Here is a 20,607-nt window from a genome sequence, read left to right as displayed (position 1 = left end):
TCGTCTTCAGTGCGTGCTGGAGAGCTGCACATTTCACATCATTCACATAAGTGGGTGATGTGCAACTACCCTGAAATTTACATAATTTTTGGACCACTTCTTCTTGGTGTGTTGCATTTTCAATGTCGGGTAGCATATTTATAAATATGAAAGTGTGAGTCAGTCAGTTATTTTTATACAGAGGGCATAAACAATATTGCTTAGTGATATTTTAGTATGATTAAAATAATATTGTAAATGCTGTTAATTGGAAGTTTGCAACACAAATGGGTAAAGAAAAATTTGGCTTATCATTTGCTACCGATTTTAACGCCCAAGACGTGTTGTTAAATAATTTATTATTCCTTTCTAGAAATTATTTTAAAATTTGACTTGTAAGCACAAAAATGTTCAATTGTAATGGTTAAATAATTAAAAAATTTTATTTGTAAATAATTTTTATTTTTCTCTTATAGTGCAATAATATAATAAATAACAAAATTTATAAAATTCAGAAATTAATATTTAGCATTATTGGCCATTTCATTATAAATCATCATATAAGTGGTGCCGTATATGATTTATAACGTAATCAACATAATTTCTATGTAAAGTTGAAGCATATTTTAGAATTTGCTGGAGTAACATAGAAGTGAGAGTTTTGAGCTATGTTTGACCACAAAGAAAATTTGTATGTGAACGTACCAAAGGTCAAATGTTTATATCATCAAATATAATGGCACATGCAGTCTAAGATAATACTAAGTCTTGCTTCATTTATTTAAAAGCTTAATTTCTTATTAAGTGTAACTAAAAATATAAAAATTCTTTTATATTTGTAGTCTAAAAGACAACATTGCTTGTGAAAAAATTCCTTATGACCATATTCTTGTAAGTAGCAAAATTTAATCTCGTAAATATTCATTTTAAGCACTGTGTAAAGATTGCATTTATACATTTGCTAAAATTGACATATGACTTAAGATTTTTGAGATCCTGTAGTTTTTTTTTTTTTTAGTTTAAAAAAAGTATTTAAATCTTTACCATAAAAGTTTCTGCTGTAGACAACTGCATTCTCTTCTGAGCATTTTAAATGTCTTGCATTACCAGTGTCGTTCAATGTTTTTCGCCAAATTATTGCAAATAATGGTCCACCATATTTTTCCTGTAATGATCAGTATAGTTTAATGGTATATATTCACAGGTTCTATAATTGGAGTAATTAGGTTGTGGTATATGATTGGCATCTTGTATTTCTCTGTTATTAGTAATAGTTGATACCTCTATGCTGTCTCCATATGTAGGTCTGTTACTAATTGTAAATGGCCAGGTCTGAAAGTAAAAGAATATTTAAAATGTTAGTGTCATCAAGAAATCATAATAGAATGTACAAAATTTTTTATTTTATTTCAGTGTGAGAGTTTTTTCATTGCTACTTAATCTGTAGTAATAGTTAATGTCCTACATATGTGATGACAAAACCATTTCACCATTTTTGCAAATTTAGATATTTATTATCATGAATATGATGAGAAAAATTATAGAAATTCTTGCAACTTGAATGATTTTGCAACTAAGAAAATAATGCATGACGTTTATTTTCTCATCCCTAACAGTCAGTTTTTATAACACACTTTCAAAATGCAGACTTGCGTCTTTCTGCAAGAAAGTAAAGTTGCACAAAAAACATTGGAAATGTAGTATAAACTGGGGTAGAGAAAAATTGATGTTGCAAAATTGCAGATTCTGATAACATTCAAGTTCATGATGTCTGCACTTTTGATGTATTGATGCAATTTTTCTCTTAATAATTGGCATATGTTTAACGTTCAACCTGTTTTTTGTTTTCCATAGTAAATTATTGACTTAACTAAAGCCTTTTTCCGTTAGGTAAGAAAAGTCAGTTATGTTGGTCCAGTAACAACTTTCGAAGTATTCTCTCGAATGACTTTTAAATTCCAAAACTTAAGTGTACCCATGTGTTTACTATTCTTAAAATATCAGTATCGGATAAATCGCGGTTCAGGCAAAGAATATGTATTGTTCGTACGAATTGTATGTACATAGATGTTCTGTGGTTCAGGGGTTCTATAAGCCGAGCTTGCACTTTAAAATTTTCAATGTCAGTGAACATTAAAATTGTCTTTTAAATTTTGCAAGTGCCGTGTATGTAACAGTATATTTTATAAATAAATGCAATACTTTCCAATAACAGACAATCGCATTGAGTTCATTTTACTACATTAAATTTCTTCCTTTCTACATGATACAGCTTTATATCAATAAACAGATATCCATTTCATTAATTAATTTTTGTAATGAATGGGATCTTGATTATGCTGATGCATATTTGGCTATCAAACTCCTGATCATCATTGACTCCCTTTAGAATTTCATCGACCCCTGGGGGGGGTCAATACCGACCCTGTTGGGAACCCCCAATTTAGATTATTTACATGATTTTACTATCCCTTCAATTGGCTTAGTGTTTTAGCTTTTCTTTCTTTGGTGTTACAATTCTAGTACCGAGCAGTATATAGTGTATTGTCAGACAGAATTTATATTATAATCTGAATATTGCAAATGACCTGGTCAGAAAACCGATTTTCTGAGAATCAGTTCACTTAATGTTTTTATAGATTTGCCATGTAATTGCCTCGTAATGTCATGTAATAGCTGACTGCTGCACGTTTTATAACTGTTTTAAGAGATGGTGTTACTTTGCGACTATGTTAAATTGCTTTGAAAAGGTTTAAATAATATGAATAGGTTTTGTATTTGTAATTTGTACCAACTGTGATTTCGAATATATGCCAGTTTCCCTCATGCAGTTTAATTTGTTTTGAATTCTGCACAGATTGAGACTATATTCAAAATTGATTCTAATATCAGTGTGCTTTTTTATGGGTATAATAGTTCATTGCAAAAGCGTATATTGTTGTTATGGTAAGTTGCCACGTTCAATATTGTAGCATTGCCCCCCCGGAAGAAAATAAATAAATAAATAAAACAGATGTCTGCAGTCATTAAAACTATTTGTATGTTGCAGTAAAATCCCATAATAATGTTTCAGAGCTAGCAACTATCAAAACGTCGACAAAAAGAATAAATCAGAGGAATTATAGAAAAAACTAGAAATTCAAGAACTGTATCATACTTCACAAAATCATAAATGCTGCAGACTTATTTTAGGCTAACTAATAAATAACATGACAAACATACTCTAACAAAGGACACTTGTAATCTAGTCCATTTGATATTATATAAAGTCAAAAGTCTTTAATCTGGACTCGTCGGGACTTCGGCGATTCCGGAATATCGGTTTTTCCGGATTATAGATCATCAGTTTAAATGTGGTAAAATGGCATGCAGAAATTATAAAATTAAAAGTATGAAACTGTAATTTATGAAATAAAGAGCAATTATGATCTAAAGGGTATCAAAATTTACAAAAAAAAGCTTGATATTTATTTGTTTACTTTATTAAACATTTCTTTTAATGCGCGCATGCGTAAAGCATACATTACGCATAGTCGAAATTAGAAAATTTCAACAAGAAAACTATTTGATGTGTATTCGTGATATTTATAATGACGAGGAATTTGATTTAAATCATATCAAAGACGGAATACATCGAGGTGAAATACTACATTTATTAAGGAATTATAAGCCGAATAAAATAAAAACATCTGGCCTGAAGATAAGGCTAGTGCTGACAGATCAATTTCTAGTTCATTGTGCGCCGCGACATCTTCCCTCCCCCGCAGAGCAGCGTGAAATTGATAAACAAATTTCGGAATGGTTAGAGAAACAAAGGATATGCCTTTATCCATTTTTTGCAGCAATTCCACTTTTTGTTTGACAGACATCGAAATATGCTTTCGCTTTGTAGATCCTTTGGCAGCTCCAGAATCGGAAATTCTTTTTGACATAATCGAAAGTTCAAGCTTACTTTTATAAAATTGCTCTAACAGTCTGCAAAAAATAATAAGCCGGATCCAATTAGAAGATTAAGGAACAACGCAATCTGCAACATTAACTAAATTAGATAATTTGAGATTAGCTTATACCGTCCGTTATACACGTTTTACATTAAACACGCATGCTTAAACGTATTATGCGCATGCCTAAGCATGCGCAGAAAGTTTGTAGCTTTGAGGTCCGGATTATAGATCAGTCCGGATTAAAGACTTTTGACTGTAGTTCATATTTTGGAATATTTTTCAGCTGGAGAGATGGTAGTGTAAAGAATCTCTTATTTTCTATGCTATATTTTAAAGTAGAAATAAATTGTCTTCATTTTTATAGATAAGTATTCAAATTATATTTTTGCTTGCAACTGGTTAACTGATATATTGAAATGGTAAAATACCAAATTATACTTACTTGCTTTGAGAGAGGGGATTCTGTGTAGAACCTTTTTAAGGACATTAGTTAATTTTTGCGGATTGGGGGAAAACACAAAAATACTAGTACATGCCTTCCGTATTGGTATTTTTGTGTACTGTGCATTCTGGGTCTCAGAAATCCTCATCGAACTAAGTCATCATTATCATGACACTGGGTGGTACGATATATTGTTATAAAGTTATTATTATAGGAACAAATTTTAATTTTTATGAAGTGCTGAGATTTATTTCCCTAGTTTGAATTAAAAAAAAAATTTAAATTTTCCTAAATTTTTTTTGAACGTTTAAAGCATTGAATACCAGAGAATCTAATAGTTTATAAATATTTAAAGACTGCTATACATTCATACATGTAGCCTACTGGTTAAGTACAGTACATGCAATGTACTACAAATAACTGCAATATACTACAATACATGTAGTATGAATTTGAAATAGAAAGTGGAGACGCGAGAAAATTCGGAAGCTGTTATTATGAAAATAATTTCTGTGACTGTTTAAACTGAAAGAATGGCATCTGGCAAAATTCCAGGAGTTTCAATGAAGCATCCATGGAGGAGGAAGTCATTTGAAGATGAACAAGCTAGATGTCTAGTATTTGATGATAATAATTATGATATTTGTTTATTTTTTCCAAGATGAATAGGTACACAGAAGTGGATTCTTTGACCCAAACTATCTTAAAATTTCAAGTTGGTGAGATTTTGAATACATCAGCCAGTACACAGGGAATTTCGGCAAACCAGATATACGATTTAAGCAGCTGCAAAAATTTTATAATTATTTTAATAAAGCCAGTTGGAGGTTTTTGGAATGAAAGTAAGGAGAAATCTTGCAACGTTTGCATAACATTTTCTTTCGTATCATATTTTTTCGAATTTGGAAGTTTGTTTTGTTTATTTGAACATGGTCGAATTTGGTTCATAGGTAGATGATTTTAGTGCAATTATATGTGAAATTGTTGCACTTTTCTGTGTTATGTAACAAGAAAAATCTAAAAGAGACAAGCAATGCCGGAAAAGAATGCAGGGGCACGTTCATTTAACATTAGGTAAATGGGTATCTCGGTAATTTGGCGACTTATTTTATCGCAAAATTTGGCGAAAAATCGCCAGAGGTCGCCAAACTTGGCTCCTATTTGTCCACATTGGGTTCCGGTTCTTGTATCGCTGTAATAGGTATTGTAATTGAATAAATGTAAGTTGACCACTATATTAGCTGCAACCGTAATTCGACCGGAGAGAGAGCATCTGCTTGAATTGTTAGTTCAGCGTGAAGTGTAATATCTTCGGGTTAGCTTTCTGTTTAGATACGCCTTTTGTGTTTAACGTTCTTAGTAGTTTGAAATGTAACTACTTATTGTACTCTGTGATACTGTAAACACCTGTACAAGTATTTTTGTGGAAAATTCCAGAACTTTGAAGTGTTTCATTTGATAAAAATAAATTTTACTAACCTATCATCGGACCTGTGTGCATTCAATGTGTTACGAACCCGTACGCACGCAACAACGTCTCGTAGACTGTGCTTTACAATACCTTTTAGTAGATGGTACCGACAGTTCTTGCTTAAATAGTTTTATAAATATATTTGCCAACAGAATTTCAATTTATGTTTTAAGTCATTATATATTTAGATAATATTTATAATCATTACAAATTTAAATATATTTAATAAGCAGATTTCTTCAAATTGACATTCATGAAATGGATTTAGAAGCGAGTTAAACTTCAGAAAATTTTAAATAGGATTATTTTTCTTCGTATTTTATTTTGTCATTACAAATAACTTGATATGTTTCAAAAAGGGTTGTTTTTACTTTATCTCCAATTAAAAATCTCCGCATTAAATATTTTTAAACATGTTTTCATATTACAGATCTTGAGGCTTTCAGATACGCTAACGAAACGACTCTTCACTATATTACAATATACTCCTTGCTATATGTTAACAACTATTCGCTCCTGTGAAGTAACTTTCACGACAGTTTATGGATGAACAATACCTTCATTTCCAAATACATTAATAAATATTTAGTTTTGTTGAAGCCAAATGCATGCTTTTTACAAGGATATGCAGAAATACTCATATATACAGTGTCTCACAAAAGTGATGGGACACTTGTGCTTTACAAAAGGAAACTGTAATAAAATAAATTAAAAAAGCATGTAAAAATTTTTTGTCGGTGTGTTTCATACTTAAATTTAGTAACAATTATTACATAACATACATTTTCTCAAAATATTAAAATATTAATTTAATAAAAATACAATTGTTTAAAACGGAGCAAAAAATGGCTCACATAAGTGATGGGACACCATTAGATACTACTACGTACTATAATAAAAATATTTTTTGGGGTTTTTATTTTTACTCAAAAGCAATTGGCAATAATTTATAAAATCGTCTGCAGTATTTCTCTCCAGTTTGTTTTGGAAATTTTGTGTTTTTTAGCTCTGTGAAGCCATGAATGCTAAACGAAAAGAAACTTGGCCTGAAATTCGAAAATTAGTTATTAATTTGCATATTGAACGTGGGAAATCTATTAGAGAAACTCCTGAAACAGTTAATTTGAGTCATTCAACAGTTTACAATATCATTAAACGATATAAAAAGAATCATATGATTCAGGATAAAAGAAGACCTGGCCCACCATCAAAGCTATCCAATGAAATAAAGCTAATTATCGTTCGAAATATTAAAAAAAATCCAAGAATGAGTGCTCCTAAAGTTGCTGCTGATTTACAAGCATTATATGGAGTAATTGTTAAACCTGAGACTATTAGAAGAGTAATTCGATCTGCTGGATATCACGGTAGAGCAGCCAGGAAAAAATTCTTCCTAAGTGAAAAGAATAGAAAACTCAGACTGGCTTTCGCAAAATCCAACATAAATAAGAATTCTGATTACTGGAATGAAGTTATATTTGCTGATGAGAGTAAATTTAATATATTTGGTTCTGACGGTAGAATCTTGGTGTGGAGAAAACCCAAGGAAGAATTTCGAAAACAGAACTTGGTGCCAACAGTAAAACATGGTGGAGGAGGAGTTATGGTATGGGGGTGTATGTCGTCCGCTGGAGTTGGTAATCTTGTTTTTATTGACAGTATAATGGATCAGTACAAATATATTGACATTTTAAATCAAAATTTGAAATCTTCAGCACGAAAATTGAACCTTCATAACAATTTTAAATTCTACCAGGACAATGACCCTAAGCACACTGCTTTGAACGTTAGACTCTGGCTGCTGTATAACTGTCCTGAAATAATAAAAACACCACCACAATCTCCAGACTTAAATCCCATAGAGAATATTTGGCAAGAATTGGAATCAAGAATTCGCAAACACACCATTTCTTCAAAACAACAATTAAAATCGGTGCTTCAAGAAGAATGGGGTAAAATCACTCCAGAAATCACAAAAAAATTAGTCGAATCCATCCCAAGAAGATTAAATCATGTTTTAAAAGTAAAAGGAAATCCAACAAAATATTAAAACCTTTTAAAGAGTAAAATGTTTGGATAAATATTTGATGGAAAAGTAAGTGTCCCATCACTTATGTGAGCCATTTTTCACTCCGTTCTAAACAATTGTATTTTTATTAAATTAATATTTTGAGAAAATGTATGTTATGTAATAATTGTTACTAAATTTAAGTATGAAACACACCCACAAAAAAAAATTTACATGTTTTTTAGTTTATTTTTTTACAGTTTCCTTTTGTAAAACACAAGTGTCCCATCACTTTTGTTAGACACTGTATTTAATATTTTTTAATTTTGGGCATGAGCAAATCTAATTTTTTTGCATTCACTATATTTTTTGAGTAGTTTACAATAATAGAGTATTACAAATAGACAGAGGATGTTTACACATTTTTGTAACGATTTTGATTTTCTCCGTGAATTTAAATGTTAATTTTAAAATAAAAACGTGAAAGAATCCACTTGGAATAAGTTTTAATTATCGTCTGCAGTTCTAAAAATATTCTCTTTTTTAAAATGTCGCTGAAAAATAAAGATCGAAAGCTATATTTTTGCGCTGTCCGAAGAGAAATACTTATTCAGTGATTAAAAAAAAGGATGTGAAAAGCATGGTTTTAATATTTCTACGCGTAAAATAAATGACATAATGAATACGAAAGGAAAGAAACGTCAAAGTTTACATCTGTCTGGGAAAAAGGTAAAAAATATATACTCAGCAAAGGTACGTACAGCTCTTATTAAATCTAAAGTCGCATCTCATGTTTTAAAGCAAAATCCAGCCCCCCAAAGAGCTATTGCAAAATCTTTAAATATTTCTTTAGGAACTGTGAATAAAATTATAAAATCTGATTTAAATTTTATAGAGATATTAGGTATTTTTTGAAAGCAGGAGAGATGAAAAATGAGCATGCCCTCGCCGTGAACCACGGACCTCTCGAATACGTGTCGAGCGTGCTGACCACTACACCACGAAGGCATGCTAAGTAGGCGGAAGAAATACTTTATAAGCTAATCAAAAAAAAAAAAAAAAAAAAAAAAAAAAAAATGATGTTGATCACCTAACGCCGAAACATATTTTTCAGTGTAAAACTACGCTCAGAATACTGTATGAAAATTATTTGGCAGGTGAAAAATGGAAATATACAGGTACAATTGATGAAGTTTGGATATACTTATGTAATTGCAATAGGAAAAGATCGATTTACTACCGAAAAAGAGGAGAAAAAGGCTTAATATGTTGGTTCAGAGAAAACGGGAAAGTTTTTCTAAAGGTTTTACGGTTATTATTGGATTCTCTTATAACGGAAAACTTCAAATAAGGAAATAATAATAATAATAATAATAATAATAATAAAAAGATTAAATTGATTCGGATTACTATCAGAAATATGTTTTAACACCTATTTTTAAAGAAGAAATTCCATCTCTTTATCCAAACACTCAAACAAACAAAAAACATACTTTTTTCTTCCAAGTATGTCATTAAATTTCAAATAATTAGGATATTTTATTTCCAGAGATTTGAGTAGTAGTTTTTTTTTTTTTTTTTTTTTTTTTAATTAATTCCATCTGCTAGTTTCTCGAAAATAATTATAGCGATTTTACTGTAAGCAATGAAAAGTGAGGACGACTTGAGATTCAGCCAGAAGACACTCCATGGCTGAAGAGTACCAGCTGGTTGAAGACAACAGAACAATCCTCTCTTCCGGTTACTTTATCCGGTATTTGATAGCAAGTTGTATTAAATGGGGAAATGTTTCAACTTCTTATCTTTTTATTAATACTTCTGGTAATCTTTCTATAACTTTTTATCTTTATTCTATTTATCCTCGATTTGTTTAAATATTGCAGATGTAAAAATCACTTTTAAATTCATGATTTTGAGAGGTATTTTTACTTTTAAAATTGATAAAAAATTTATTGACATTAAGCATCATTCGTAACATTTCTGCTAACTCTTCTGTAGGTTTTCATCTCTAACATTGACTGTTTTTCTTGAATTTGACTGAAGTCGAACTTTAAATGATTTTCGTTTTTAGTTTTTGATACATCTCCCGAAGTGTCATTTTTACTTTGAACTGGCACTAGGGAATTAACATACCTGCTTAGAAACGTTGCTATAGTTGTAAGGATCTTAAGTTTTACTAACGTTTATTTTTATTTTAACCTTTACTGTCACTTCTTATTTTCCACTTCCGGCCAGAATTAAATGTGTTAACTTGTTTATGCAAATTGTATTTGCTAACGCCCAAGTATTTAAGTTGTGGCTTTTTGCCAAGAGAGGGAGGAAAACAACCGCCTTGCCACTGCATTACACTCGAGTTTTCAATCAGCTGCTGCTTGCCTTTAAGGCCAGAGGTTTAGTCCTCTTGATATTTTAAAACGTATTGTAGTTTCGGCAGTTTGCGTACTACATACGTAGTACTTTAAAAGGCCAGTCTTAGTGTTAGGCATTTGTAAACTAATTCAAAGTTAGCTCTTATTTAGAATTTTAGTTAGTAGTTTTATATTTTTACGTTCAGACCACAAGTGGTTGGTCTCTGTATCCCGAAGTGCGGGAGCACCTGTAGTTTTATAGAGAATAAAGGGTAAAGTCAACCATTCCTGCTGGTGTTGTCTATTACACACATATTTGAGCATAGCTTGAGTAAGCTCCCTACGTCAAGTTATTTACAATAACAAAATAAAATACGAAGAAAGCGAATGCTATTTAAAATTTTCTGAAGTTTAATGCACTTCTAAATCGAATTCATGAATTGATGACAAAGTTTAAAATATTAAAATAAAATAAGAGCTGTTAAAATAAAATTTTTAGATGTATCAAAGAGATTTGAGAAATTTTGGTCATACCAGATGTGTTTTTATAATATATCAGGTGTGACCAAACTTCATTTCAGTATAGTTGTTGGAATACAGGAAAGTTCGAGAGCTGCAACTAGATTTTTCAAAAGCAACAAGTTCGTATTTACATCATTTTTAAAGTTTCGTAAAAAGAAATGAATAGTTTAATTACTTTCTTTTGGACGCTGAGCAATTTTTGTTTACCATATTTCATACATATATTTTCTTTGCAGCTGCACCACTCACCTGCGAGAGTCTCGATTAGGTAGCGTGTCGCACTTTAGTCATTCCAATATTACATCATTAACCAAAATATTTTTAATTTAAAAGGAAAGATTTACACACACACAAAAAGAGTTTTATATTTCTACTCTAATGCGTAAAGCTACGACAAGTTGGAGTCGTTTCTCGAATTCTTTTTAAAATCATGCTACCAATGCCATCAAAGCATGGTTACAACCATAGACCTGTTATATACTAGACGGAGTATCGCCATTCAAAACCGGGTGAAAAAGCGGCACAGGAATGAGCTGCAGGAGTTTGGGCATGAAATGGAACTGAACCCAGACTTTGGCGTACTATCGCCATGGCTGGCGATTTTTTCCTCTCTTTTCTCTTAGTTCGAAATGCGAACTTGGAAAGATGTCATTTCGCAGAAGCTGCCGTTGAATTTGCAGAAGAGGTTAGATCGATAAACACCAGCCAAAATTATTAATTTCCCTAAAATTGGACACTTTATTTTGAATTTTAATTTTTAAAATTTAAATAATTTTCATGCTGTAGAATAATATTTTGTAATATGTTCCTCGGCGTCTACAAAATTTAAAATAAAATAGAAAAAACTGGAGAGAACAAACTAAATAATAAACTAATAACTAAATAATAAACTAATAAATAATAAACTAAATAATAAATAATAAACTAATAACAAACTAAAAAATAAATAAGTAAAATAAATAAATAAAAAAGAAGGTTTTTTAGTACTTAGGACAGAATAAAAAAAATAGATAATATAAGAAAAATGAGTGAAAACAGAAAATAGTACAAAAAGGAAATTTAATATTAATACGAAAAGGAAATTTAATGTTAATACGGTGTATTACAGAGAACTACAGAGTAGGCGAATCAAAGTGAGAAAGATATTAAATTAATTGAACTAAAAATGAATGTCAATATAGCAGATATAAGTTAAAAGGAAGAGAGAGACTGGTAAATAATTAAATTATGAAACTAAAAGGTGGTAAATTAAGACTTCCTTTTACTAGCAAAAAAAAATATATATATATATGTATTATGCACGTTGCACAATGTAGTCGCACTTATTTTAAATAATTTTAGAAGGTAAAATTTAAATAATGTTCATTATTTTTAAAAAGAAACTTGAAACTATTAAAGTTTTGAAATTTAACTGCTATATAATTTCTATTTTCTTAATACTTAACAAATTCTTAATATTGGAATAAATGCCAGAAACATGATATAAGAAAGAAAATACGTGATTGAAAGTAAACATATTTGTTACATTTGGATGCAAGAAAAGGGGATAAAATAAAGTCATTCATGTCCCCCCCCAAAAAAAAACATAATTTTATGCAGTTCTTACACAGTGTTACATCAACATTACCAAGTATTAAATACATACATTACTACTTCGCACATGTCCGCATGAGCAAACGCATACAAAGAATATATAAACAAACGCATTCAAAGCAGTCTGTTGGCGTATGAAAAATGTCGCCAAAGCAGAATACTAGACTAATTAAAATTATATTGTATTACTAAAATTTTAACATTTTTTTCGGAACACAGTTATTAGAAACATACATATATATTAAGATACTTTTATTTAAATGTTATTTCAAGTATGCATATATTATATAAAATTAGAAAATCTATTTTTTGTTAGAAAACGGCAAGTAGAGTGGATAAAAAAACCTTTACATTTTATATAATTACATTTTAAAACATTAGAAAAAGCTCAGCTGTGAAATGTTACTCCTCCACCTTTCACGTATCTGGAATTTCATCTATATGCGGAGCACGAAAGTACCATTTTTGAAGTCCGAAACAATGCGCGTACACGCAAAACATTTGCTTCTAACAAATTCTCCACAGAACTGTAATGGGAAGGAAGATCCGCGGGAAATACGATTTGGGAAATGTTCCAAATGTCACGTGGTTCGCATTCCTGTTCCCCTTCAGGGTTGCCGTTTCTCTCTCTAGTACATTACAGCTCTATGGTTACAACTACACCTTTCTAGTTTCCGTTCCGACAGGAATTCTAAAATTTACGGTTCATATTTGATACTGCAGCAGGAAAAATCGCAATTTTTACGATATTTTGAAGGGACTGTAAATTTGCCAGTGTATTCTCGATTATCCGAGTACGGATTATCCATTTTGCGGATTTTCAGTGCGTCGCGGTGCCCACACACGCGCACCTAGAGCTATGATCGAGAGTGTGTAAAAAACAAAATACGCACAAGTTCCGGTAGGCTCTAAAAACTGCTGAATAGCTTCTTTAGGTTTAGTTTCAACGATTATCTCGTAGTTCATTCTGCTTATGCATAATCGAAGGCAACGTTTCAATTGTTCACTGAAATATTTTTGTTTCCGATATATTTTAATGCATATTTTCTTCTTATCCTTTCGAGAATTGATTTAAAATGTCAGAATTAAAAACTGAAATCTGGGGGTTTATTTAATTGCTTTACCGGAGATTTATTTAAGTGTGAAGAAGCAGAAGCAATAACTGAAGTTGTTCGTCAAAAAATTGAAAATGTAAAATTCTTCAAAAATGTCTGTTGGTAAAGTTTGGTTTGGTTTATTTAATTAGGGCAAAGCACACTAGGGCTATCTGCCTAAGGCCAGGGATGCCTTCGTGGAGGACTTTCTAAGGGAAACTGGCTCGTATACACGTTACACATGGGGAAAACCACGAAAAGGCCCATGCAGCCGCCCGTTCGCGGGATTCGAACCTCGGACCAAACTACCAGTGTTCAGCGACTGTACCGCTCGGCCGCTGGTGGGCCGTCTGTTGGCAAAACACCAAGGAATAGTTCAGTGGCGATTCGAGTGAGCTGTGCTTTCAATGCTCGAGTATTGCGGATGTCGTTTCAAATGTCACAAGAACAGAAAAGGCAGAGTGATACTGAAAATAAAGAGGGCGTTCGCACATTTTTTAAGACGATTTTCATTGTTATTATAGAAATATTTTACCTAAAATTTTTATGCTTTAAATATTCCATTTGATAACCCTTATTTTTCACTAACTTTTTTACCGTAATTTCTATGGTATTAAAGCCTTTTGTAGTGTCGGACGAGGTATTTCATCCCATTCATCTGGAACAGCTTTTTAAAGTCCAAGGAGGGTTGCAGGTCGACGTTTGAACAATTCGCTTATCCGTCCTTTTTGCATGCCTTCGTGGTGTAATGGTAGCACATTCGGCGCGTATTCGAGAGGTCCAGGTTCGAGTCCTGTCAAGGACATTGCACATTTTTCATGTCTCCTGCTTAAAATAATCTAATGTCTCTAGAGTGGCACTCGAACTAAAAAGATGAAGAACCGATATGATTTTGCACCACCACGATTTGGCGATTGGGTCCCCTAATTCCCAGTTGCCCTTTAAAAGGGAGAGTATATAAGGTATTTTCTCCCTCCTTTCTGCGTGTCTTCGTGGTGTAACGGTAGCACACTCGGCGTGTACTCGAGAGGTCCAGGTTCAACTCCCGGCGAAGGCATTGCTCATTTTTCATGTTTCCTGCTTCAAAATAACACTAATGACACACGCTTTCAAAAGTCCAAAAGCGCAAAAATCCGTGGTGATATATCGGGAGATTTAGTTGGGATATGAGGGAAAGGTATGGCTTTGATACCTTTTCTTGTTTAATTTTTTCCAGGCAATTAAAGATGCATTTTGATGGGGGGCTGCTTGTTTTGTTCTGATGCAGACCCACTGATGGATGGCACTGTAGGTAAAGAGAAGGTATTTCGTATTTGAAAACTGAGTATTAAATATGTTCCTGATATTATGTGGAGTTGAGCTTACCAGCTTTCTGGACACTGGTTAACTTTTATTTGTCGCTATACCAAAAACCAGTAACAATCACAAATCCCTTTGCAAAATTTCTTTAGATTCTATCTTCTCTTTGATGATAATAAATGGGTCTCTTTAGTTGCGGTCATTTAAATATACCCAAGACTCATCTATTGTGACAAAATTTTTCCATTTTTGTCCCAACGATTTTTTCTCATAGAGAATTTTGCAACGCGTTGTGCTTTCGGCGATATGTCGTGGAGAAAGGCGATGCACATTGCGTTTTTTCGCCTTTTTAAGATTCAAATCAGCATTAATCAGTTTGTTTACAGTTGACACTGAGCATTTTAATGATTAGGCGTCTGTCTTTTAACTTCGCAGATCTTCTTTTAACATTAAAGTTAGTTCTCACCTTTGCAACATTCGAATCATTCCATTTTTACCTTGGATATGTATTTTCAACAATTTTTCTCCTTGAAGCCAAACTTTGGCCATTTTTTTTCCTTTTTTTATTGGCAATACTATCTATCGTTGCTTGGGACTCCTAAAAATCATGGCTTTCACAGCATTTTTGAATAATTAAATACGAATAATTTTCTTTGGAAAAGAGCACAAACATAGCCTTCCGTCCGTTGCTTCAGTAAAAACGCCATTTTGTATGAAAACAAAATTGTCAAGTAGCAGACGATAATTTACACTTTCAAAAATATAGTTAGCGTTAATTTTTTTTTTTCAACCAATGTTTTTTTAAAACAAAGCAAAGTCGTCTGAAAATGGGCGAACAGCTTGTATTCAAACGGAGAAGAAACTGGCAAGTATACAAGTTCGCTACAGTAGTGACTTCTGTTGAAACTTTATTGCAATTTGTCGACCAAAGGGGATTCAAATAGAGTAATAAAGTAGCACTTCGAAAAATGCGCCGTGAAATTCGACAAATATTTAAATGTTCTCAAAAACAAAATAAAATTACTGATTATTTGAAGAAATAAACACATACAGAATGCATAAAAATTGATAGTTTGGATTATCCGTAACCTGCTGCCCCCGACATTAGCCCGGATAATCGATAGTACACTGTATTTATTTTCTCTTTCAAGTTCAATTAACTCGAAAATTACAGCAGAGTTATAATTTTAATACTTGCTAAATGGCAGTCGTTAGTGCCCTTAGCAGTAGTGGTTAAAAATCCTTTACTGATCCACGTCTGCGTACGAACAGAATAAAGGATTCCTTTCTCCAAAACGGACTGTAAAATGAATTTAAAAAACGGAATCATAAAATATTAATCACAAAATAATGGCGAAATTTTATCTATGTGAAGAAAATCAATGTTTCTTATAGATCTGAGTTGCGTTGGTTAACTATGGCAATGTGCCTAAGGATTAAGTAAAGGAGAAGGATAACTATCTAATTTCTTACGGAAATTAGCTTTAGAGATGGAAAATATGCTTCTTTAATACACACATTGTGTATTTCTCTTTCGAGGACTTTCTTTCTGTTACTGAATCCACCAGTGGTAGAGAGGTAAAGTCGTTGAACACTGGTAGTTTGGTCCGAGGTTTAAAACCCAGCGAAAGGACTGGCTGCACGGGAGTTTTCGTGGTTTTCCAAAATGTGCAACGATTTTTTGTGCATACGATCCAGTTTCCCTTAGAAAGTCTTCCACGAAGGCATCTCTTTCCTTAGGCAGATATCCCTCAAGTGTTTTAGCGTAGTCAAATAAACCAAATAAAACGTTTCTGTTGCTGAAAGAGAGAGTAATGATACCTCCTTTATTAAAGCAGTTACTTCATAAGTTTTTGGAGACAAATGAAATTCGTGAGCTTCGGAATAAGCGATTAAGTGTGATTGTTTTGGCGACTGATCACAGCAGCTACTCTAACGAGGAAGTATCGTCTCACATTCTGTAAAATCCTCATACAATTTATACGCCAAGAAACCGATATAGTCGAAGTAAAAACTACTTCATCTTTCTTACGGTTACTGAGAACTAAACTTAACTACTTAAAAACTTACTTACTAAAGCGGCTATCGTCATTCACTGATTGGGATTATTCATGGCTAACAGGAACTAAGATATTTATTTATCTAGCCAGTTATTCTTTACTGTCATTCTCTCTTTCCGTTTTCCTACTAGAATGCTAATTTTAGTTCGCGCATATTCAAATGAGGTAGAAAGAGATAGACTTAAAAGGGGGATTTTAGATTGTTTATACAGTGCGTGTTCCGCCTGCTGAAGGCCACGTTACTAGTAGATATTCTATGATAGTAATCTGTATTCGACGCTGCTTTGTTCTTGCCAATAGTGCTTGTCACGCCGGTATGGGTTTGAGCTAACTTACGCGTTAATCATTTCTATGCATCCTTTGGATAACTTACAACTTAATTCAGTTAATTTGAAATTCTATCTTTTGTTTTATGCCGAAAATGCTGGCTTGTTTTGTAAGTACAAGAAGTGCCTTCGCTTAACTATTTGAGTTCTTAATAAAAGGATCTTTTATATCCTTCTTTCTTTCTCCGCTTTCTGACAAGACATAGCGATAATTCGCTTCAGTCTTACCCGAGTTATCGCTTTAGTCTCGACTTAGTGAATGCCTCCGAAGAAGGCAAGACTCTGTAGGGTAATAATTAAAAAAAAGAATTATAAATCAAAAACAGAATCTGTAAAATTCAACTGTAGATCTCTGCAAAGAATTCTTAGTGTTACTTGGTACTGATATGGACAGGGTATATCGATATGCATATCCATATTAAAAAATACTCTATGCCCCCAGCTGCATTGATAACCTGCATTATTATTTTGATGCGAGATAATTAAATTTGATTGAATATAGTTTGGGCAAAACTATTTCCCTTATTTTCCTTCTAATATACATAAAAAAGAAATTCTACTTACTAGTGTGATGGGATGCGCTGTTCTCTTGGTGTGCCCTGTTACTTGCTGATTGTCCGAATCTTCATCATCCTCTTTCAGAACTTTCCTCAGATGGGCTATGTATGTTGCAGCAAGACGAAGGGTGTCCAGCTTTGAAAGTTTTGTGTCGGGAGGCACCCAAGGCAGAGACGTTTTGAGACGTGAAAAGGCCCTGCTCAGAACTCGCATTCGGGCTCTTTCTCTGGCATTGGCCGCGTTTCTTTGCACAGGTTTCTCAGGACTCGTGGATGGAGTAAAACTGCAACTGCGGAACATGCTGTCGAAGTCACAAGTGTCTTCATCCTGCTGTACGGGAGCCGGGTTCCGACGACGTTTCGCCATTCTTCGCAATGTCCTACATGAAGTAAGAAATGAAAACTTAATACTTGACGTGAGTAAACGTGAAATGAACTGAAGAGTTTTTTTTTTCTTATTTTCACCTCTTTAACGGAAAGAAGTTTTGTTCTTAGCATGATTGAATGAACGAATAAACACAAATTATGTACTTACAATAAAATTGTAATTTAAATGTAAGTGAAAGATTTGATTACAGCCTAGGCTCACAAGATCCGTAGATAAGGATTTCAGAAGGCATCAGAGACATCTTATATTCTCGTGTACCCCTTTTATCGCATTGGGGACTACCATCTGCCTAGTGTACAAGAGTGTCTTAATCGGATCTTAGCTCTAACTTGAAAGTCTGTTGGCGACTAATCGCTAACAGATTATTTATTTAGAAGGTGAATATAACAGGAGAAGGGTGTAAAAGACGCTTTTATTGAAACTCGGTTATTTACAATTTCACCATCCATTTGTGGTGAGGAACTTAATGGTAATAAACTGAACTTAAAGGTAAGGTACTAGTTCAGGCCTTCACAAATTAATTTAAACTAGCAGGCTGACTCAGAAACCCACAATGGTGTGATATTAACTTCGGCAGCAAGAATGAGAAGCTAAGATTCATAACAGCTGATAGCAACGACGCAACACATTCAATAGCGAAAACACGCTCTCACTAACCTTTTCGCTATTTCAGTTTAAATACACTCTTTGTTCACCGTAACTCATTTACGCCCTGGCGAGAGAACGTGACAAATATAAGAAATGACAGAAAAGGCTAACAAATTAAAATAACCATTAGTAAAAATAATATAAACCTCGCACTCTTTTAGGTTACAATTAAAATAATCAGGAACAGTACAGTCTGCAATTAAACAAAATGTACAGTTCAAAAGTAACTGGGATTAACGGAACCAGTTACTAAATCTTGGTGGCAGCAAAATGTAGCCCATCAGCTTTTAGTTCGGGCGCCACTGCAGAGTCCTTTTTTTTTTTTTTTTTTTTTTTTTTAAGCAGAAGACGTAAAACGTGCAGTGCCTTCGCCGGGACTCAAAACCTGGACTTCTTGAATACTTGCTGAGTAGTCGTGCAATTACACAACGAAGGCATGCGGAAAGGAGAGAGCAAATACATTATACAGCAATAAAATATGGGGACTTGGTACCCCAAAATTGATGAAATAAGTGATTTTTCAATTTTTTGCTAAATAAGTTCCTTAATACCCTTACTACACTGAAGAGAAATTTTGAAATGATCTGACGATAATAAATGGTATAAAAAGGATTTTAAAATTTTTGACAGCCCTTTAAATGCTACACCCCTCACTGTTTATTCTTTTTTACTTCTTAATTGTTTCAGTAATTTATTAAAACTTAGTGTAAAAGCAGAGGAATGTCATTAAATATGAATATCAGCAAACCCTGTTTATATGTATAAATTAATTTATTTAAATACAAAACGAAGTTGGAAAAAGAAATTTCTCCTTTAAACTAGCAGGTTTATATATACATATTGAGCTCAGCAGATATTTCTATATGTATTATCAATCCACTTGGCTATGCTTCTTCAAAAATTGAAATTATTTTAAAAAGACACGAACAGAAAGAAATGGCGTAATGAAAGTGATCAAGTTTCTAAGTGTAGCGTTACTGAAATAATGCTGGAAAAAACATTAAACTCTTTAATTAATTAAAATGCACCTAAATTAACTTTAAATGCAATTTATATACGCGGAAAAACGGCTAAAGAGAAGAAATCACATATGTTGCTCAGTGGTTCAAAAGAAAAAAAAAAAAAAAAAAAAAAAAAAAAAACCTGAAAGGTTTCAGATTTCAAATTACGTCCAAAGAGGTGTTTTTTTAACGTTTTGTGTGTTACCTTTATTTATTAAATATTATGTTCTTTGCACTTAAACCATAAAATTCAATTCAACAGCAATGTCGCAAAATAATTTTAAAATGAGCCTGTCTTTAGAATTTCCGATAAATTCCGCGGCGTTGGAAATAAAAAGGTTTTTTCCCCCCGGTAGAGTGTTCCCAATGCTCGCCTTTAAGTTGTTGAGTTTGTTAATCAAAAATTGTTAAAGTTTTACAAAATATGAAATCGATAATAAAATATATTTCAAATTTGGGCTTTCAGATGCCCATAGTCGCAGTAGGATTACGTCATTCAAAATTGGATGGCTCTAGGTACCGTTGTTTTTATCACAATGCGAGAAAAATACCTACATTTATGCAGCTTCTTCATTATTTAATTTTTTTCAAATATAATACAGGCCGATAGTATTTGGTGGCAACGATTTGAAAAGTGATACAGCCTTTTAAAGTTTTTAACGCAAAATCACAAAACGAAAACAATAGTATTTCGAGAACAAAGCCCCTTTGGACTAATATTTCATATCTGTTCAAATTTCAAATTTTGCTTTGAATAAAACGACAAATTATTATTATTAATATTGATTAATAGAAATGAATGTTTAGAAAATGTATTATAATTAATTCGTGCATTAAAATGGTTTCCAACGCGTTTTAAAAAAACAAAAACAGGTAAAGAAAAATTCAATTTGCATTTTACGTTTTTTTGCAATATTTCTGGCCAGA

At 32.5% G+C, this 20,607-nt stretch overlaps 1 protein-coding gene across 2 annotated transcripts in view; it reads right to left on the bottom strand.

Moving 5' to 3' along the window:
• Positions 1-20,607, bottom strand: part of LOC118193538 (transcription factor 21-like) — a 49,196-nt gene that overhangs the window by 23,670 nt on the left and 4,919 nt on the right. The window contains exons 2-3 of one of the 2 annotated variants that reach the window (XM_035364640.2): positions 17,651-18,023; positions 420-1,311 (exon numbers count right to left, since the gene is read on the bottom strand). In XM_035364640.2, the coding sequence (XP_035220531.1) occupies positions 1,114-1,311; positions 17,651-18,010 (558 nt within the window). In that variant the 5' untranslated portion in view covers positions 18,011-18,023 and the 3' untranslated portion in view covers positions 420-1,113. Of the gene's footprint in view, positions 1-419; positions 1,312-17,650; positions 18,024-20,607 lie in introns of those variants that run through there. The other variant, XM_085808172.1, reaches the window with a different exon arrangement.

This window comes from Stegodyphus dumicola, chromosome 1 (assembly GCF_044657685.1).
Source record: "Stegodyphus dumicola isolate Sdum_Otavi_A_Nest chromosome 1, ASM4465768v1".
NCBI classification, from domain to species: domain Eukaryota; kingdom Metazoa; phylum Arthropoda; class Arachnida; order Araneae; family Eresidae; genus Stegodyphus; species Stegodyphus dumicola.
This window is presented reverse-complemented; position numbering and strand designations above follow the sequence as displayed.